Here is a 21,445-nt window from a genome sequence, read left to right as displayed (position 1 = left end):
GACTAGTTTTACCTATACGTTTCTATGTGAGCTTTGGGCTTTGTGTGATTCTATATCAAAGATCATTGTGGTCATGTGACCACATGTGTGCTCATTCCATACATACCTAAAAATACTCTATACTGGTAAACTTGGTCCTAATGTTTCAAGTCTGCGTTTACTTTGAGACGCGAGTATCACTTACCATCAAAAAAGCGCGTGTATGTGTGACCCATTGGCTTACTTTTGATTAGGTGACTTGTCTGCTGCTCTCAAGTCTTTTATTACTTGACATAGGTAAATCCAAGGATTTCTCTTTGAATTCATTTTTCCATACATAACTCTTACAAATACATTATATTCTATTCGCTGTTATATGTCATTTTTCAAATAATTTTGCGGAGAGTACTCAATGGTAGGCAGCGCCTGGGTTGTGCGCCTGGCATTGCTAATATTCAAGAGGAATTACCCACATCCATTCAATTAACCATTCTCCATTGGACGGGGCGCGTGCTTACAAAGATAATAAAAAAATGTACCTATAAAAAAATATGCCTGAAGTTTTTTTATTTATTGCTTAGTTGGGTGGACGAGCTCACAGTCCACTTGGTGTTAAGTGATGATGACTAGAGCCCATAGACATCTACAACCTACATTCGACACCCACTTTGAGATATAAGTTCTAAGGCCTCAGAATAGTTACAACGGCTACCCCACCCTTCAGACCGAAACGCATTACTACTTCACGGCAGAAATAGGCGGGGTGGTGGTACCTACTCGTGCGGACAAGAGGTCCTACCGTCAGTAATTACGCAAATTATAATTTTTGCGAGTTGATTTTTATTACACGTTGTTATTACTTCAGCGTGGAAGTCAATCGTGAACATTTGTTAAGTACGTATTTCATTAGAAAAATTGGTACCCGTCTGCAGGATTCGAACATCAGCTCATCTCTAGATACGAATGCACCGAAAGTCTTATCTTTTAGGCCACAAGAACTTTGAATGAATAAAATAACGAATGACGAAGATGACACGTCCTTCAAATTTTACTCTTAATTGTCATCCACTATTGAATCACCGTTAAGTTTCATCTTAAAAAACACCCTTGGCTTTAATAATAATAATGTTGTAGGTACATTCACTCAATGCAGTTTCAGCATATTACCTACTTTAAAAAAAAAACATTACATGGGTAGATATAGTTACATTCAAACAGATAAAAGATATCAAAAGTCAGTTAGCTATTTTTTGTGTACATGCATGTAAATTGCAAGATGACTAATGATCCAGGTTATCTTTGTGCATAATCTCATACAAATTCGTGGCGGTATATTAAATATACTATATTTGTGCGATCGATAACAAACATGCAACAATATTTCGGATTTCATATAGATATAATAATAATAATAATATCTATCGTTTAGATTGATTTATAAGATACACGAAACTAGTAATGCGAATGATTTTATATTATAATCATACCTGTTGTGTTAGGTTTATGTTACATATGGATAAACCTGTATTTTATGTATCTCACTAATTTAACATTCACTATCTCATTGCCAACAGATTTAATTAAAACAAACATGAATAGTAGTTCAAGATTATCTTAAATTAAATCGATACTTCGGAAGGAAGATACTTCGATACTTAAGGAAGGTAGCGGCTTTTACGGTTTGATGTACCTACCTTACCTACTCCAGTAACCACGGGACACACCAGGTTAGTCCACAGCTATTCCACATAATATCTACGGCATAAAAAAATTACTGACAGTGACTTTTATTATGTCACTTTCATATACATTTATTTGTTCTGGTGAAATTACGTCTTCATGAGCTACCGATTTGTATTATGAACGTAGCTCATTTTGATGAAGTAAATGATGACGATTGAAAGACTAAGAACGTGGTATATTCTAGAAATCTGGTTGTGAGAATTATTGTTAAATAACAAGAAAATAACCCATACAGTGGTTCGTGACGTCATACTCGTTTAGTTTTCAACGTGCAAGAGAGATAGTATGATGTTCGGAGTTCGGACTACGCACCCACTTTGGCTTGTTTCAATCGGTCGAAATAAGCAGGTTGGTTTTAGATTACCAACATTAAACTAAAGCATTTATAAACAATGACAATCAAGAGATGTAGGTATTCAGTTCATGTTTTTCCTGTTTTCCGTTAGCGCGGAGAAAGCGTCGAGGAAAACTGCGTATCATCTGCGCATTAATAAGTAGGTGACCGTTGACGAGATATTCTCTATACATAAAAAAGCGAAGAACTTTTAAACAAATAACAAATTGTAATTTTTAGCGGATTGTATTTCTTATTTCCATTGATTAAGCACAGGACTTTTTGTTTTTCTGAAATATTGACGTGTTGCCGACTGGAATAAATCATAAAAAGTATATTAGAGGGTTACGCAAATATGGGCACATTAGGTTCTGCTGCTCCTTCCCCATCATCTATTCGTTTAATTTATAGCTCTCTCTATCAATTCTTATTTTGTTTACTGGAAGTAAAACGTATTGAGAACTCGCGCAAATTGTAAATCAACTACTTATCTTTTTCAAAGTTGAAGCAATCCTTTGTTCCAGTAAAAAAACGTGATAAAGTGACCAATTTCAATTCCCTAGTCTAATGTAATTAAGAATCCGGTCTTAGATCTCGATATTAGCGAAGTCATTTAACTTCAAAAGGTTTAGTCGTTCAGAATAATGCTTGTAAACGTGCAGTAGTGAATACAACGATTAAAATAACTGTTCGAACAGCAGAAGGATGGTGATCTTGACGTACCGTACAAACGAATCAGAACCCACAGCACCAGATGTAGGTACCTACCTACAGTGGGTAGGTATGTGGTAATTTTATTTACTAGTGCATGCGACTTGTGCCGGCTTACGTAGAGATGTTCAATGATGTTTCAATGCGCCGGAGAAAGTGTGCAGCGATGGAGGGGCGTTCGGTAAAACCCAGATTTACTCAAAACAAAAAGTGCCAAAATAAACTATAACGCTCACCTGTACAACTCCAAATAAAATGAGACGAGAGATAGCATTTAAATAATTGTAGAACTTTACAATAAGCATAATATTAAATTGCAATACCTAATCAGAAAAATATTAAATTGAATTATTGAAAAAAAAAATCCAATTCAAATTTCGAATTCAAAAACAATATCGTACGTGAACCATGAGATCATCCGATAGCTTTCATCCTATATTATCTCTGCATTCCCCAATTTATTTTGGCTGATTGTTTACAGTTCGAACCGTTAGCCATGGAATGTACCTACTCCTTGATTCATGTATGTAGGTACATATTATTATGTACATAATGTAGGCGTAGGTGTGCCTGATGTGGTACTCTCATTGAATTATTTTTCCATTGCTGTGTGTTATTTGGAACAGTCGATCTGGAAGTTGTCTTGGATAAGACGACTGATGTGCTGTAGCGATGCGTCGATTCTAATGTTCAAACCTTGAAGGTAGGTACCAATTTTTTCTAAGGAAATACGTACTTAACTAATGTTCATGAATATTACGTGGTAATGATATGAAACCCATCCTAGAAATAATTGCGTAATTACTATACAAACATAGACCTTAAGGTTCGTTATAGGTGGCGAGTGGCGACATTCAAGTTGCGATGCCTGTGAACTTCAGTATCCACGCAATACCAGGTTAGCCGTGAGCTCGGTCCCTCATTTACTTTGAAAAAAAAAAAGGAAAAATTACCATTTAAAATGTGACTTCTATTTCTACCTCTCTACCGTTCGTAAACACGGAAATTATACAGTATTCGAAACGTCAGAAATAATAAACTCGAAATTAAGCCGCAAATGTGGATAACTATGTCAACGACTCGCAAATCCTTAGCAAAATAATCTATTACTTACAATTGAATTATTGGTATTAAAACAAAAACAATGATACTATAAACTGACAAAGCAATACCCAAATGTTTGCAGAACTATCCGACAACCTCGTTCTGAAAAGATAGGCAAGCCCTCTGCAGTCTGTGAATCACTCATTCCATATTTTGTGTTTTATTGATATCTACAAAATGGACACTAAGCGAACCTACATTTTATAATTTTTACGATAACGCCAAAAATATATTTATGGTTTTTTTTTTATTTAGCTTAGATTGGTGGACGAGATCACAGCAGTCACAGCTCACCTGGTGTTAAGTAGTTACTGGAGCCCATAGACGTCTATAACATAAATGCGTCACTCACCTTGAGATATGAGATCTAAGGCCTCGAGTAGTTACAACGGCTGCCCCACCCTTCAAACCGAAACGCATTACTGCTTCACGGCAGAAATAGGCAAGGTAGTGGTACCTACCCGTGCGGACTCACAAGAGGTCCTACCACCAGTAAATGATTCCAAGATGGCGATTCTTCTCTGCTAAGCTACGTCATAAACTCATTCTCCACTTGCCAAGTAAATGATCTAATTTTTTTCATTTCACTGTACAGCAAGTACATAATTCGTCACAATTATAGGGAGTCGCTGTAATAATCTTGGCTATTGTTGTCGAGTCCAAGTGATGCGTTCTGGTTCACAACGGGAGCAGTCTTCACTTTCTACGGCTGTGACATTGCACCGACTCGATTACTGTTAATATCAGACCATTGTTCGATTGTAGGCCTATGTGAAATTACGTTCGTGTGATAGGAATATGTTTCTTCAAATGCGAACAAATTAGCTTTGTAATATTATGAATAGCATTCGTTAAGTTGATGCATGAAATCGTAGTGGAAAAGTTGATTCGATCCACACGTTAAGTACGAACAAATTGTCAATTTAATTTTAGAATCATAGTAGTGCAATGTTATTATTGATCAAATCAAATCAAATCAAAAAAAAAATATTCAACATAAATGAAAGTACATACTTGTTGAACGTCAAAAGAACTACCGCCAATTCACAAAAACTAGCCTCCGTCCTGAGAAGAATTGGCAAGAAACTCAGCGGGTATGTCTTTTTTTTTTATATTAGACAAAAAAAAAAAAATTACATTTTTTTTTTTAATATTCATTTTTACAATGAGTATTATAACGTAACAATTATTAAAATATTGAAATGCCCCGAGCGAGCAACTCATTCCCACTTTGTAAAATCTTCTAGATCACCTTTTATGTACAGAGATACTCACGACCGATGGTGTTCTTACTTGAGACAATAGACATCGCCCATTTTGATACCTCGTAAGTCTAAATGGTATAAAATAAAGGCTATCTCGTCTTTCAGATCAGAAAGAAAAACATCTTCGCGGTAGAAACGAACAAGTAAAATACTACTTAGATACGTTTTGTTATTAAGTAAAATTATTTGAAAACTATTTTTAGTTTAATCCTCTGCGAACGATTATCTATGGAAAGCTATTATCAGGCCTAACCCTAAAAGTCGTTTGGAATGCGGCGTATGATGTCCTTCTAGGTCAACTTGATAATAGGCTGTCATTGGCGGTAACGAAAGTCAACATTTCGCTGATGTCCCACTGGCCCACTACCACTATGTTTGTCTGCCATGTTAAATTCATATATCAATCCGTTATAAACTGCATTAAGTTTTTCATTTAGTTCATGCATTTTTAATACTAGGCATGCCGTTATAATATGTATATTTAGTTATGGCCGGAACCGTAAAAAACTTCCATGCTGTGCTGTGACTATCGTAAAATGTATAATATATACTCACTTGTTGAAATTACTCGCACGTCATGGGACTATACGAGAACATTCCCTTATGTGTCGATAAATACACCAAGTCTTAAGTCAATCGCACAAGCATTTTTTCCTACTTATTCGCTGGTAACATAAAGGTATATTGTAGCTAGGCTGTGGCTGGTAGGTAGCCGATAAAATGCGCTAACACTTACCGTAGCAAGAGTGATGCTTCGAAGAATCTACCGCCTTGTCAGAATCGTGATCAACTGAGAAGGTCCCGCGAGAAACTCAAGTATTAGAGTTAATTCGCCTGTCGAACTCTTCATCGTAATCGAAGAGTTCGACGAGGACAGTGATCAGTGCTTGAAGAGTCTAGAAACACCAAGAGTGAATCCGGTGATTCGAGAAGTCATATTTCGGGCTACGGCGGCTTTGCATTGCCCGTCTCCGGAGTTGGATATGAGACAAGCGTGCTTCAAATATAGACAGGAATAAAGAAAAAACTAAGTTATTCATTTTTAAACGGATATTTGAGAATGTATGTAACTTATTACGGATATTGAATATACATTTTTAAATAAAGTGGAATAGGTCTGAATAAAGATTGGCTCCTATTGCAACATCCGCATTGCGCACTTCAACCACTAAGTCAAGTGCAGTCACCTTTACATTTGACCTATTACAAGTTAAGATTTTCCTCTGCTTGCGGTTTGCATAGAAACCATCGTAAACCGGATTTATTTCCGCCAGTTTGATGAAGTGGGACTATTTTAAAATAATGTTGGAGAATTTTATTTCAAATGTAAATCATCAGTCAGTCAATCGTGCGTTACCACGGTAACTGTGCAATATTCGGAACGTCGGAAATAAAATAACAATAAAAAATGCGAGATAAAATTTAGTAAAAGTAATTTTAGTCAAATTTAAGTCACTCTAATTGTGATTGGATTTTATATCTAAATAACTACCTATATTCGTTGCATCGTGACGACTTTTTCGGGTTTTTCGTACGGGTACGGAATTCGTCCCATGACACTATAAAAAGCATCATTCTCTAACAACACGATTGCAGAGCGCAGTCTTCGTTTAAATTCTGCTGGACTCACATCTGAACCGTGTAAAAAAATGGACAGCACAAAAATTTTGCAAACTATATAGAATGCATTAAAGAGCTCAAATGTACAACATTCCTTTTAGACAAAATGGGTCGGATTGAAGAATCTATCATGCTTACACTCTACTGTTCGTATTCTCAGTAGACACTCACGCTTTATAAGTGTTCAAGACGACCTTACTCTAAATTTGACAAATAGTTTTTTTTTTCTAAATTAAGGAAATACTAGCCACTTATCCACATTAATAAATATCGTGTAATAAAAATCAAATCCGCAAAATTATAATTTGTGTAATTACTGGTGGTAGGACCTCCTGTGAGTCCGCACGGGCAGGTACCAACACCGTGCCTATTTCTGCCGGGAAGCAGTAATGCGTTTCGGTTTGAAAGGTAGGGCAGCTGTTGTAACTAACTATATTGAGACCTTAAAACTTATATCTCAAGGTGGGTGGCGCATTTACGTTGTAGATGTCTATGGATAACCAGTAACCACTTAACACCAGGTGAGCTGTGAGCTCGTCCACCCATCTAAGCAATAAAAATATATGTATAAAAAAACACGATATATGTAGTCCGTCAGCTTAACAGCTAATAAAAAACCACTAAATCCAATCACAGAATCTAGGACACCAGCTCGACTCACCGTCCGAAATATCATGCGGTGTACCTCATCATATATTTATTTTTTATTGCTTAGGTGGGTGGACGAGCTCACAGCCAGCCTGGTGTTAAGTGGTTACTGGAGCCCATACATGTCTACAACGTAAATGTCGCCGCCCACCTTGAGATATAAGTTCTAAGGTCTCAGTAGTTACAACGGCTGCGCCACCCTTCAAACCGAAACGCATCAATGCTTCACGGCAGAAATAAGCAGGGTGGTGGTACCTACCCGTGCGGACTCACAAAAGGTCCTACCACCAGTAAAAAGCGGTGATAAGCGTTTACCACCGCTCATAAACATCGGCAATGTCATGGCATTGCAAAGCCATTGCCTACGCTAACTATTCGAATGATTAATTGTTCACGTTAATTGTTGAACATACTCTATGACATGCAATCAGTTCTTAGGTAAAACAGAGTTCACACGATCGAGAAAGCCATCATGGGAATTGATTTACAGGTATTCGTGTTCGCGTATTATATCTTTAATAGTTCCATTGAGCAAATATAGTTTATACAGAATTCCACAATTAAGAAAGTGAAACTAAACTGAGTCATTCGTTTAGGTCAGCGAACCGACATTTTTTTAACATCTGCGATTATCCGACGACCTCTTTCTTTAAGGAAAATAGCGAAAGTAAATTCTTTGTATCCTTCAAGTTTGACGTTTGCTGTTTTAATTGTATATTTTTTTTCAGATACATTATCTTATGTTTACCTGAACATTTAATTGATGTACATAATATTATTTTTGTTACTGTTTCAAGTTACATGTGAGTCGTCTATTATCAAAGGTGGCAATCTGTGCATTTGGACAAAAAAATGTTATTGATATGTCAATACAGATTGATTTGAATATAATCGTCTCCTTCAAAGAATACGGTTCAAAACCTGCATTAAATAAAGGTTAATACTTAACCTGTTATTTATCTAAGATGTCGTTCAGAAGAGTTTTGTGACTGCCAATGGAATACAAAGTCAATAATTCGTTTTTCTGATTTACCAATAATTGTCCAAAAGTCACATTGCCGGCTTTGATAATAGACGACTCATGTATAAAATGAAACATACATTAATCTGTCTGCTAAAAAAACACAATGAGCTTAATCCTTTAATATTTTAATGTTCACTATTATCAGACATTTAAATGTACTTGGTTGTAGGACACAAGTCCTCACGGATTTTTCTCAATCACTTTGTGCTGCTTAATGCTACTGGTAGTAACAACCAAAGAGGTCACCGTACTTTTATTTATTTCTTTTTATTGCCCTTGTAGACAACGAGCTTACGGCCCACCTGATGGTGAGTGGTTACCGTCGCCCATGGACTTCAGCAGAACCAAGCCACTGCCTACTCGAACTCGCCGAAAAATTCGACATGCATCTCAGACCGTAGCATCAGCTTGGTGAGTTTCTCGTCGGGTCTTCTCAGAAGAACACGATTCTAATCAGAGGATAGATTCACTTGCAAACCAGTTGCCTTTAGTTGTTAACTTTCCTTCTAAAAAGTTTGGGCAGTTGTTAGCAAACCTTCTCCTGCTGATCGAGCCCTTGAGTTCGGCCTTCCGTCCTAACTAAGCGACAAGGTCTCTGGACCAACCGCGATCATGCAATCATAAAAAAGTGTACTTACAATTCTACTACCTACCGTCATCAGAATGTATTATTTTACCTGTTAATAGAAATGTGTTCACAGAACGCACGATACTTGACAGATGCCTGGATCTCGCTAACGACATTGTATATAACAGGACACGATAAGCTTTCATATATCCAAGTTCCGAACAAAATTTGGACCGTCAGTCTATCGAGCAGTTTCATCCGCCCTTTAGTTGTTTGTCGTTTATCTTCTAAACGTGTTATTATAATTTTATTTAATAAACAATCTTGCAATCTTCTCTATGAACTATGTGGAAACTTTCTAATAAAGATGAAGGAAATCTGTGAGATATACCTACACCTTGAAGAGGAAGATTTTGATAAGCTACCAAAAGTAAACAAGATTTTTCTAGTAGAAAGAGTTCGGACCATTATTTTCACAGTTCTTCGTGAAATTTCGCATGAAACCAATTGCAATGTCTATTAGAGCTCTAGAATAATTCAGAAGTTTGAATTATTTACGTAATTACTGGGCATAGTGGGTATTGTTCATCCGCATCCTGCTGCGTAGCAGTTATTGCAATGTAATGTAACTTTTACATCACGTATCATAGTAGTGGTTTTCCGGTAACCACTTCTCAGCAGGTGAGCCATAAGCTCATCTGCACACCTGATCTGACATAGCCTACTTAATGCCATCGGCCGTGAGAATGAGGAGATTATAAATCAATAAGCTGTTGTATACATTCAAAGTGAAACATCGTTACATTTTGGATTAGGCTTTGTTACCGCGTACATATGTTATATATACGTGAAGCTAGCCCAAGACAGATTTCATTCCATCATATTTTTCTGCTCAAACTACTTTTCGATATTAGATGCAATATCCATTGTGTTTTATGACGTATAAATACGGTCATTTTCACTATAATATTTTAAATAAAAAAGTAAAAGAATCATTCTATAGGTATGTCGTCTGCTGGGAAGACGAAGTTATGTGACATTCATACTCACGAAAACGAAAACCCGTCATGGATACACCAGGACTGGAATCTCCTATAGAGTACACAAATGTGCAAAACATGAAGTATTCAGGAATGTCTTCTTTCACTGTCACTTACCTTGTCATTTGAGTAAGAAGTTTTGTACAGTCACAATGGCGAGCTAATCATGAAAAAATTACCTTCGTTGAGAAACGAAATCCGTGAAATTTTTTTTATTGCTTAGATGGGTGGGCGAGCTCACGACCTAGCTGGTATTAAGTTTTTACCGGAGGGCATAGACATCTACAACGTAATTACCGCCACTCACCTTGAGATATGAGTTCTAAGGTCTGTTTTGACAGTACAACGGCTGCCCCACCCTTCAGACCGAAACGCATTACCGCTTAGGACTAGGCGTGTTGTTGTGTTGTAGAATTGAGTCCCCCATCCTGTCTCTTCGGACTACCAAACAATCATGCTGTCCAGTCTAAAGGATTCTATTCGTTATTCCTATACAATTAAGACTCTGACTTAATTTTTAAGCTTTGTCGTGATTTTAAGCAGAGGCGTCGGTATGCTTCGTCTGCCCCTCTAAGATAATAACCAAAAAGATTCAACCCGGTATACACAAGATTGTTAACTTAAGAGCCATTAACCGTCTATCCTTTAACTAAGGTGTATGCGTGTATGCTTGGTACCATACCTGCTGTCAGTTTATCCACTTTTTCGATTAAGATTACACCTAAAATAAAATTAAATAAACATTATAAAAAATCACATAATATAACAAACAATAGTTGTTTAGTTTTTTTTTGTAAAATGAAAATACTCAAACGTTATTTATGTGTCAAAGAAAAAATTCACGTATTTCTCATACGTGGCCTATTTACATAATTGCGTTATATGGATATCTGTGAAAGGTTATTTTCTATTGACAAACAACGTTTCTGTATTTGTTTTCAGTTAGCACGTTGCTGTGACCGTTTCATTTACTTACTTGATAAATATACAAACCAGAACGAAGCTCTATAATTTCTTATCCCATAAATTTTGTATCTACACTTATCCCATATTTCTTTCTTGAAATATTATTGAGATCTACTTTTAATGTTTTGCCATTTATTGTTCATCCGCGGCGTTCATTTCTTTTTATTACCTGTAACAAACAAAAATAAAACTTAGTTACGACTTGATTGGCATTTTTAAATGTTATATTTCTCTACAGTAACGATAAAACTGAAAAGGATATAGAAGAAAAAATAAAACACTGGCCGTAACTTTAAAGACAATAACTAATTGAAAAGGCGTGTGGTTACGTGATATCAGATGCATCTTTCGTAAATTTTGATACAACTTAAAGCGTCCTTGACAAGGTTCGTAGTGGAGACAATTAGATGGGAACAAGTTGGATACGTGGGCAAGGGGACCAAGTGGCACAGTTAATCGCTGCCACCATAACTGGGTCATCTTATATATATAGTGAAGTTCAAGGCGCAACACTCATTGCAAGTCAAACTCTCGCACGACGCACACGCACTTTCACCGGTGACATTATAGCGCTACCTTGTGGAAGACTGTGTTCAGTGATTCAGTGATATCAGTTCCGGTATTAAATAAAGGTAAGATCACATCCCTTCTAATAGTGTTTATCTGTGCGACAGAAGAGCAACGGGATACGTGAAAGTTAAAGGGACTATGGGAATAAGGTGTTGCAAAAGTGAATTTGGTGAAGCCGTTAATTTAGTGGAATTGGACATCGTAAAATTAGCGGGATAATATAATATTAAAAATATCGAAACCATATACCATCTCCAGAAAAATTGTGTTAACATTATAATATTAGAAACATTTCTTTCCCATCATGAATTTTTTTCATATCACACTTTTTTTTTTTTTTGTACAAAGTAGATGAGTTTCAACATTTGTAATTAGAGGCCTTTATTATAATTTTTTTTTACACACTTAATCGAAAACTTAGTATAACTAGTATTCGTTTTGGAGTACGATCAAGCCGGATCTAAAGAAAATCGTGTATTCAAAACGATATAATATTAGTCACAGTTAACGAAATTGAATTAAATTGAGCATAACTTATTAGAAAATTAGAAGTTTAAAGGTTTATTATTTTGCCTACTTATGAATACAATCGGGCTGCTTACTGCGGCGATCAAGGATAATATCAATCGCTAAACATTCAGTATAAATAGTACTTAAAAATTAAAGTTTCAGGTGGTGAGGAATCTGAACGCTTTTTTTTCAATTAATCATTCGTAAATATACAAAAGTAATCATTCAAAACAACTTGTAATGAAATATAATTGCTAGCTTAATTCTTTAGTTTCCTTATGTATTTAATTTAGTCTCATTAAGACTGATTCAGTTTTATACTTATAAGCAAAAAATGTTTTACGAATTAGACAGATCTTAGTCACAAACCGCTCACATACACATACGTACGCTCATTAAAAAATGGAAAGTTTCTTAAACAAATATCAATGCAGACCGGAAACAATTTGTCTTGACTTTCAGTTGCATAACCGTGTTCAAAAGAAATCTGGACTTTGTCTTAAACACCATATAGACGAAATGTGTTTTGAGAATTTCACGGCTCTTTCAAACAGTCAGCACTCGCTATTATTTTCGCTAGTCGCTTTAACACATGTAAATATAAGCCTTCACTTTCTAAACTGTTAAGACAAATATATCGCGTTTCAACCCTGGATTGGACACAGCCTGGGAAAACAATAGGTTCTTGAGTAACAGACTGACATAACAATAACGTATTATTATGCTGATTTGCTTCCTACAGACATAGGTTTTTTTTTTTATATTTAATATTTGGACGTAGGAAGTCGTCCGTTAAATTTTATTTGATAACAACATACATGAGTTAATCTATGTACTATATCTACATACTATAACACTAATCATGGTCGGTTCATTTTATTTTAAATTGTATTAATTATCCTTAAATTATTTAAACAACCTAAACAACTTAGTGATTTTAATTTTAAAAAAATAACCCGCCAATTTTATGTCTATCATTTGCATTCCTTTAACAACCGAATCATTCATAATAACTTCACCGGTCTATTCATACGAATTGAAAGTATCACTATGAAAGCTGTCACGTGCGATGGCCGGTAGTTGGACTTGCACGGCAACGCTAAACACGTATGTTTCTAGTACATACTATATCTGATTACTTGCTACTGGACTGTGATGATGCGTTTCAGAGAATGTTAAGTCATCCTGTTTTCTCTTTTCGAAAGAAAACACTAATGTCTGATTGACTTGTACTGCATTTTAACGTAGGTATTTAAAACGCTACAAAAACTATCGTAGAAGCACATAATTTTACAATAAAATTTAAAAAAAAAATTTAGGTACTGAAGAAATATAAAAACGACAAGAATCAGTTGGAATATTTTCATAGAGCAACAAGTTATTAATCATTCCATTTCAATAGTAAGATCAGGTTGTTGATAACAAAATATTTTCATATGAAAACTATTTCTAATTGTAAGGAAGATTTAGAAAGAATATGATTCTTAATGCATCACTCTCAACATTATAAATGTTATCATTACTAAGAAAAGCAAGTTAGCTCACGGTAGCTCAGCTTTGAAATTTAACGGACAGAAAACTCGTGTCTAGAAGGAACGTGTGTCGGATTTTTATAGCCATAGTTGACTCATGATTTTACGCTTAATATCATTGGAAAGTTTGACATACACTGCATTATGCAATAGAAAGCTCGAAGAAAAAATATATTATCAAAAGGTTAATTTAAATGAAATGACTTTAATGATTAGTGTCATCATTTCATATTGAAGGCGCCTTCTGATACTCTTGTACTCGAGTATCCAAAAAACTTTTAAGTGAAAGTTGCTAGCGAGAGGCTCTTGATAAAAAAGCGGCGGTAGTCTATTGAAGAAAAAAAAAAACATTTTCGATCTGCTAGATTGTATATTATTCGTTAACAATAAAATAACAAAGTGATTATCAGACAAATATTTGCAAGTTTCTGGATAATCCGTCTTAGTGAATTAGTTATTTCTCATACTCATTCTCATACTCATTGCAACTGATCATATTTTTCAACGTTTCCTAAGTCGCAATAGCCAGGTAAGCATCTTTCAGGCAATAGGGTACCGGCATAATTTTTATATATTTATATTTTATTATTTTATATTGTACAATTAACTACAAAAGAACACGGGCGAAGCCGTGTCGCGTTTCTTGTTCTTGAACTTAAGGCGCGGTCATATCAATATTTAAAAGAGTTTTGTACCAGCACACCTTAAAATTTCCAATGGCATATCATAATTTTGAATTTTACCTGAAGCGATATTAGTTTTAGATTTTTTAATCAGTAGATGGAAATCGACAATCTTCAATAAAAAAAATACAGACTTAATCTTAGGACCAACTTAAATTATCAAAAAGGGGTGTTTTCAAGTATTTTAACACAACCCTTTTTATAAGTATCGTTTATATTAAAAATTTAATACTTTTCGAATTTCTATACATTCTATAGTACTTACGCAAATTTCAACTCTATCTACTACTTTAGTAACGCAGTTTGGTCACGTAAATCTAAACAAATGTATATAATACTACCTTTTGTTCGTTTCGCGATTATGCTGTCTAATGCTGTAACACTAAAGCGAGAGAAATCGAAATAACAATATCTCATTCCCATCAATGTATACCATACAAGTAGGTGAGTCTGTCGCGAATAGAACCATGTGCATTCAATCGACATATACCGTACGATTGATCTGCATCGAAGCCGCGTTAACGGTCAGCGTGGACGCACGCATCCGTGTACACATCGCCGCTGTTTCTGGAACATGCTTCCATTGTTGGTTTAAAAACGATTAATTAATAAATTTATGAACAAATCTGATTAAAATAATTACGGGTCTTGTTGTATTCGAATAAATAGTTTCAAGTTACTTTTATGTTCGTTATTTTTTTAAGTTATTAGTCCAATATAAATTCGATGCTATTAACCAATGGAATTTTCATTTAATTATGTAGACTGCATCGGTAGTGATGCATTACTGTTAACATTTTGTTAATTTGAATCGCTTAAAAAACGTTATTAAATTTATTTGACATCTAAATCGTCTACTTACAAGAGTGAATTTTAAACCAATAAAAGTAATTTAATTTATGCGCTTGCTTTTAAATTGAATATAACATTATGGTTGTGTTAAAATCCTAGTTTTACACGAAATAAGAATTAAAATGAATTACTAAGAAAAAAACATCAATTTATACTTATATCCGCGTAAGAAGCACGCAGTGGTCGAAGCCGCTGCTTTTAGAAAGCGGATTGTACACTGGACCGATAAACGAGTGAAAAAACAAATAAAACAAGTTAACACACACACCATTTATCCAAGTTTAGGTACGCGAAAACGATAAAAATAATTAATCAGTGTTTTGACTTAATATTCAAGAGCTTCTAGAAATAAGATCTATCTACAAAAGCTGAGAGCTCAGACCCTCCGACTCTTGAATTTCAAGTGAAAGTCACCGTATTTTTTTCATCTTTAATTACCAATGAAAGTGGGGAACCAGTTGGACCCATCGTAATAACAGGTCTGGGTCCTCACTCCGAAATTAGAAAAACGATAACCTTGCGCGGCTGCGGCACACGCGATCGGCCCGCGTTGCTTTCTCCCATCGACATGATTGCTATGCGCCACACGACACCGAGAATGCTTTATTTAGTAATGGAAATCTTTATTTAACTAACACCTAACTATGCGTGTTTTCTTAGGAATTTAAGGAATTGTAAAAAAAATCCTAACCTAGAATAAAATACGATAATTTTATTCCGTACAGGTACACCTTCCGAAATTACGAAGTTACAAAAAATTAAGATTAATAATTAGTCGTAAACAGACTAAGATAAGCAACTACATATATGGTTAAGAGAAATAAAGTTCCGTATAGATCGAAAGCGATTTGCAATATACCCCAAACGTCATAATATGCACTCGCACAATGTTACTGGGTCAAGAGGTCAATACGAACAATGTATCCATACCCTATAAATTAATATCTTGAGTATAGTTGTGTATATAACTTTAAACCACAAGAAATACCATTAAAGGTCTTTTCAAAAAGATTTTATTTCATCCTTTTTTTAAACATAAATAAGTTCGTACGCATAAAACGTTTGCGAGAAATAAACAAATGAAAATACATGGATATTACTATTATACTAATAGTACTATTATAAGATGCGTTTACAGGTGAATCTTGGATAATTCTCACATACCTACTTCTGCGTTTGCATCGAACATAAATATTACCACTTTAGTTCTTTATTGAATGGGCAACATTTCATTTACTTGGTTAGTGTGTGAGTGATGCAACAAATTAGCATCACCACAAAAGTCGTGATATTTAGAATTATCAGGTATTTATCGGTCAGAGAAAGTGGTCCTATTCGCATCTAACGGTCGTTTAGAATTTACGTCAATTTATATAACTAGCACCTTATTAAGAGGGCGACGAGTTGACATCCAAACTACAGTTAGTGAAGACCGGGTCACCTGCATTTGAAGAGTTAGTGTAACCATTTAAACATTTGTAAACCGGACAAGTGCGTATCCGCCCAGCTAGAACACATGATTAAATTTAATTAAAATGATAATAATCTTTTTTTGTGAAAAGCTTAACTGTAAAAGACTTACAATACAAACAAAAGAAGGTTAACAATTTAAATAATTTTAATGCATATAAGAATTTATAATGCAATTTTTACCTAATAAAGTACATATTTGTCCGCAAGTTGATATTGTAAAAATTAGCTTCATTTATTTCATTCAAGATTTTTTAAAGTTTTAGTTGCTAAGAAATTGCGTCCTTAGATTACGGCTAGACTAATAAAAAACAGAGGCAACGCAGGGAACCACTTTCTAAGCTACCTACTCTAAAAGCAGGCGATCAATTCGCATGATTCACTCATCAGAACGCTTTCTAATTCTGCGTCTACAGTGTATGAGAGTACAATAGAGGAAAAAACATCTGGACATCAAGACCTAAGCTTAATTTGTTGTCTGTTGTTGAAATTTACTTATTTAATAAAATATGTCGTCACATTCGTTATATCACACAGGATCTTTTTGTCCACAGGATGTATTCGAAAACCACAGGTTGGGCCTTAGTGGCCTTGATCTGCTCATCAACAATCCTCCAGACGATCGCATATCCTCAACAACTTCCACTCATATCACAGGTACCTATATAATTGAGATAATTGTCTTTGCCAAGTTTCAACTTTTAACCGTAACAATATCGAGTGCTCTTTTAAAAAAATTGTTTTAATATTAACAATGTTATTCGGTACGCCACATTGTTATGGAAAACTTGAAATAGCATTTCAGGCGGTAACAATAAATCAGTTCAATATTATTTTCAATGTTCCAGGTGACGAGTAACGTCAGAACGCATGGTCCACAATACTACAGTAACTCATTGCCAGTACCACAACAGGAAGAGATCGTCCAAGAACGTAAATTCGCAGAAAAACCAAACGCCCTTAAAAAAGTCGCCCTAGATGATCTAGATGACATTCAAACTAATTCAATTTCCGATGGATTTTCATGGACAAACTTCCTATGTAAGTATTTATTTTACATTAGATGGATTACATTAGAGTGCATCCAACCCTGGCGAAAAAAAACAAAATAGTCGGTGGCATAGATTCAACAACATATTAGGCTAAATTTGGCGACCAGTGGAGAAGACATAGGTTTGTTTAAGTCATTTCAAGTGTGCGCGAAGAGTTATCATCTATTACTTGTATATGAAAATTCCGACAAGCAATAACATTTCAGATTTTTTTCAAGTTTAAATTGGCATATAAGTATTTTTGTGAACTTTACAGAATTTAAGCTACAGTTTTAGTTAAATATCTTCTTACAATTCTGCAGCAGTGATTTTTCAACACTTTACGCGAGTATTATACCAAACACCGTGTTGTCATGCAGTGATTTTTGTGATTCATTACGGGGTGTTCAGATTTACAACAGATACGCGACTCCGATACCCTCTTTACGGGAATAATTTGAAATTGATGTTATTACAATTGTGTGTTATGATAAAATCAATAAGAGAATTTCGAATCGATCACATTTTTGTAGAATGCTACCAAGAGGACGCCCATTTGAATGGAAACATGTCTATCCCACACCGAAAAGCCATCCTTGTAAACTGTTCTTTGCTATATTGTCTTTGTAACTTCATTCGCAGCGGCACTTTTGGTCTTGGATACTAGTCCGCCAAAATTGTTATAAACTGTAGGTAGGTGTAAAAAATTAGAAGTTAAACTAATAAAAAATTACCCAAGGTCAAGATTAAGCATTAGGTATATAAGTATAATGTTAATAATAAACAATGCATATGTATTGCTTCCAACATCGTACCATATAGTTCCAATGAATGTATTAATAGTTTTTTTGTGTTATAAAGTTAAAGATAGATTCCCCCGATCTATAAAATATAATTAAATTCTGAAAAATCTACCGGTTTAAGTTTTTATTTCATGTTAGACAAAGCACGTACTGAAACCAATGTGTAATTAAGCAGTTAAAAATTCTAACCTAACAATTCCGTTGCGATGGAGGGACATTGCCTGCACTCTAAATGCTCACCAGTAAAATAAGTATGATTTTTTTAAAGAAATAATTAAAACAGATAGCTTCAAACAAGATCGAAAGACAGAATACGGTTTCAGACTTTATGTAATAAACTAGCGAGACCTGGTAACGCTCCTCGGTGACGGGTTTGACTTTACTGTATATAATAATAATAATAAGCCTTTTATTTCATGCAAATAATAGGTTACATACACATTTCAAGTATGAAGAAGAAATTATAAAGAAGAAAAGAAAAGAAGCAGAATAGATGCAATAAAAGCAGATTTTACTGTACCTACGATTTTATTCCTTCATCAAGTTATTCGTGAAAATACGTTAGGTTTGGTTGTGTGTGCATTTTTCTATAAAAATTGCACAGTTCAGTGGGAGGGAATCTTATTCTTTGAATCTTATATATATTTTTAAAGTCAATACAAGATAGCAATCTAACAAAGGTCAACCCACGATTTCCGGAAGAAATAACATTATAATAAGAACAAGAAACACAAATAACAGTAGATGAGACAGCCGTTAAGAAATTAAATTTAAACTCAAGGTTTGCAATCTGTGTGTTTAGTGCGATATTTTAACGTTCTCGATAGCGTAAAAGTTAACTCAAATTTGTATGCAGTTGGAACAACAGCGCCCGTAGCGGCAAACGTTCCAACTCCATACAATTTTGACAAAATAGCATGTTAAAAATCACAATGCGACATTATTATGATTCTTTATTGTGGGTTACAGTATTTATGGTCACAATACGTGTTCTTCTTTCATAAACCGATCCGAAAGTACAGTAATAATTTATTTGTTTAAGCCTCAATTTTGCAAACATTTTTCGTCAACGGTGGCGTCACGGGCCCCAACAAAAGCGACACCTTGGACACAGAATCATCAGCTCCGTCTCCTTGGACTCACTTCATCGCTATGGGTCTAAAAATTCTGACCGCTCTTCTCGGTGGTGGAGCGGCTACAGATGGCATCGACAAAGTCGACAACGGGTCTTCACCAATGCAGGTAGGCAATTGATATCCTTATCACGAAAAATATATTTATTATTTATTTTTGATGTATAAAGTATGTAGCTCATTTTATATTTTAATTCATATCAATATTAAAATACTAACCATAACAGATTTGTAGATACCTACTTCTATTTTGCAAACATTCCCAATAGTGTAAAAAGGCACCAAATAATTTTATCCTCACCCAAATTAAGCCAATTTCCATGGACCATTTCATCGTAGATTTAGTTTTCCACTACAAATAACCAATACAACACAAAAAGGATTACCTCATAGAAAATACATCATAATTTATTAAATCCTTGTATCCACATATATTTCTTTGAGGTATTCCTAATAGTGTAAATAGTAAAATTTTGGTTACGGAAACGGCATCGCTTCTCGCTTGCTTCAGGGTATATTGGCTGTCATTCTGTCGTCGGTACTCGGTGCAAAAGATCCCGACCAGGTCGCCTCCATGGCAAAGCAGGCTGGAGAGGTACGCTACCCATCCTAACCCTTTAATATATTTATTTATATTCACTATTTATCAGTGCTTGAGCACTTCGTATCTTCAAACATTTTGATTTTTTGTACTATCGTAGGATCCAAATTTTTAAGGAAAATTACATATATCAATTCCTTTACAGTTCTTTAGCATCGTGATGAACCTTCTGGATGCTCTCAAGGCATCATTCTCTCATAGATCACTTGCTGCCCGATCAATGGGCCGCAAGGATTCTGTTAGTGATGCAGCAATCGCCGGTCTTGTCATGTCCAAGCCATACTTGAAGTCATTCTTGACAAGCAACGACAAATGCCATCTTAAAAACATGTGCGATGCTGCAAATGAATGTTCATCCGACATAGGTCCCAAGAGCATCTTCTGTCCAATGGCAACGTAAGTTGAAAAATACTTCATAAGCTTCAATCACATGATTGAGTGTTTTAAAGTCAAAAATACTAATTATTTAATTTATATCATTATAGGTATTTAGCAAGTTTTGTTTTGGAGAGGCAATCAGGCGCTAATTTCGAAGAGTTCAGTGAAGCAGGCAGAAAAGGCCGTTCAGGGGTCGATTGTCGACAATTATATTTACAGTGCAATGAAGTCTAATCTACAGCTCTTACATACCTTGAAACTTGACGCTCAGAATGAAATGTCGATTAGAAACTTAAAATGAAGACAATTAGTTAACTTTGCAGAAAATTACTTGATCTTTTAACTGTTGGTAGAATGACACTTTTTAGTTTCATTCGGATGTAGTGATATGAAATGGTTTCTTACTGTAACAAGGCATATGCCCCGTTATAATAAGATGCATAATTATTCCATTCTACTTGGCTTTGCACCTAGTAATTTATTAATTTATTTAAATTAATTATTTATTTAATTTATTTTAGAAAGTAAAAACCGAGATCTTTGGTCGGGCGAGATTTAATAGCAGTAGCTTTGACCTAGATAGGTTCTCCCCGTAAAATAAGATATAAATTGACACAATTCCTTTATATTGTAAACAATTAAGTAAGCTGCCTGTTACGTTAATAATGATGACTGATGTAAAAAGTAATTCTATGTGGTAATTTAAAATGTATCACATAATAATTAGTATTTATTAAAAAAAATGTGCGACCGTGTGTTTGTGGACGTCCTTGTGTGATTGTTGTTGTAAATTATTAAAAAAAATATTTAAAATTAATGTGTTATTTATTTTTTATTCTCGCCATTATCTCGGAACAGTACCCAGAAATCCGTTATAATA

At 34.9% G+C, this 21,445-nt stretch overlaps 2 protein-coding genes across 9 annotated transcripts in view; one reads left to right on the top strand and one right to left on the bottom strand.

Annotated features, from left to right (window-relative positions):
• The window catches only part of LOC149500966 (uncharacterized), a 45,116-nt gene that overhangs the window by 6,055 nt on the left and 17,616 nt on the right, over positions 1-21,445 (bottom strand). For 3 of the 7 annotated variants that reach the window (XR_016324562.1, XR_016324566.1, XR_016324567.1), the window contains 2 exons: positions 11,030-11,171; positions 5,873-10,757 (listed from right to left, as the gene is read on the bottom strand). The gene's annotated coding sequence lies outside the window, so the exon portion shown is untranslated. Of the gene's footprint in view, positions 1-5,872; positions 10,758-11,012; positions 11,172-21,445 lie in introns of all 7 variants that reach the window. The other 4 variants (XR_016324564.1, XR_016324568.1, XR_016324563.1 and 1 more) reach the window with 3 other exon arrangements.
• Positions 11,483-21,378, top strand: LOC149500968 (uncharacterized). Of its 2 annotated transcripts, XM_089734633.1 has the most exons (7): positions 11,483-11,634; positions 17,174-17,276; positions 17,468-17,660; positions 19,496-19,695; positions 20,098-20,181; positions 20,333-20,583; positions 20,673-21,378. In XM_089734633.1, the coding sequence occupies exons 2-7, from the start codon at positions 17,175-17,177 to the stop codon at positions 20,797-20,799; spliced, it is 957 nt and encodes a 318-aa protein (XP_089590759.1). In that variant the 5' UTR covers positions 11,483-11,634; position 17,174; the 3' UTR covers positions 20,800-21,378. The 2 variants fall into 2 exon arrangements, with proteins under 2 accessions (XP_089590759.1, XP_089590760.1); XM_089734634.1 differs by lacking the exon at positions 20,098-20,181.

This window comes from Bombyx mandarina, chromosome 18 (genome assembly GCF_030267445.1).
Source record: "Bombyx mandarina strain Sakado chromosome 18, ASM3026744v2".
NCBI lineage: Eukaryota > Metazoa > Arthropoda > Insecta > Lepidoptera > Bombycidae > Bombyx > Bombyx mandarina.
This window is presented reverse-complemented; position numbering and strand designations above follow the sequence as displayed.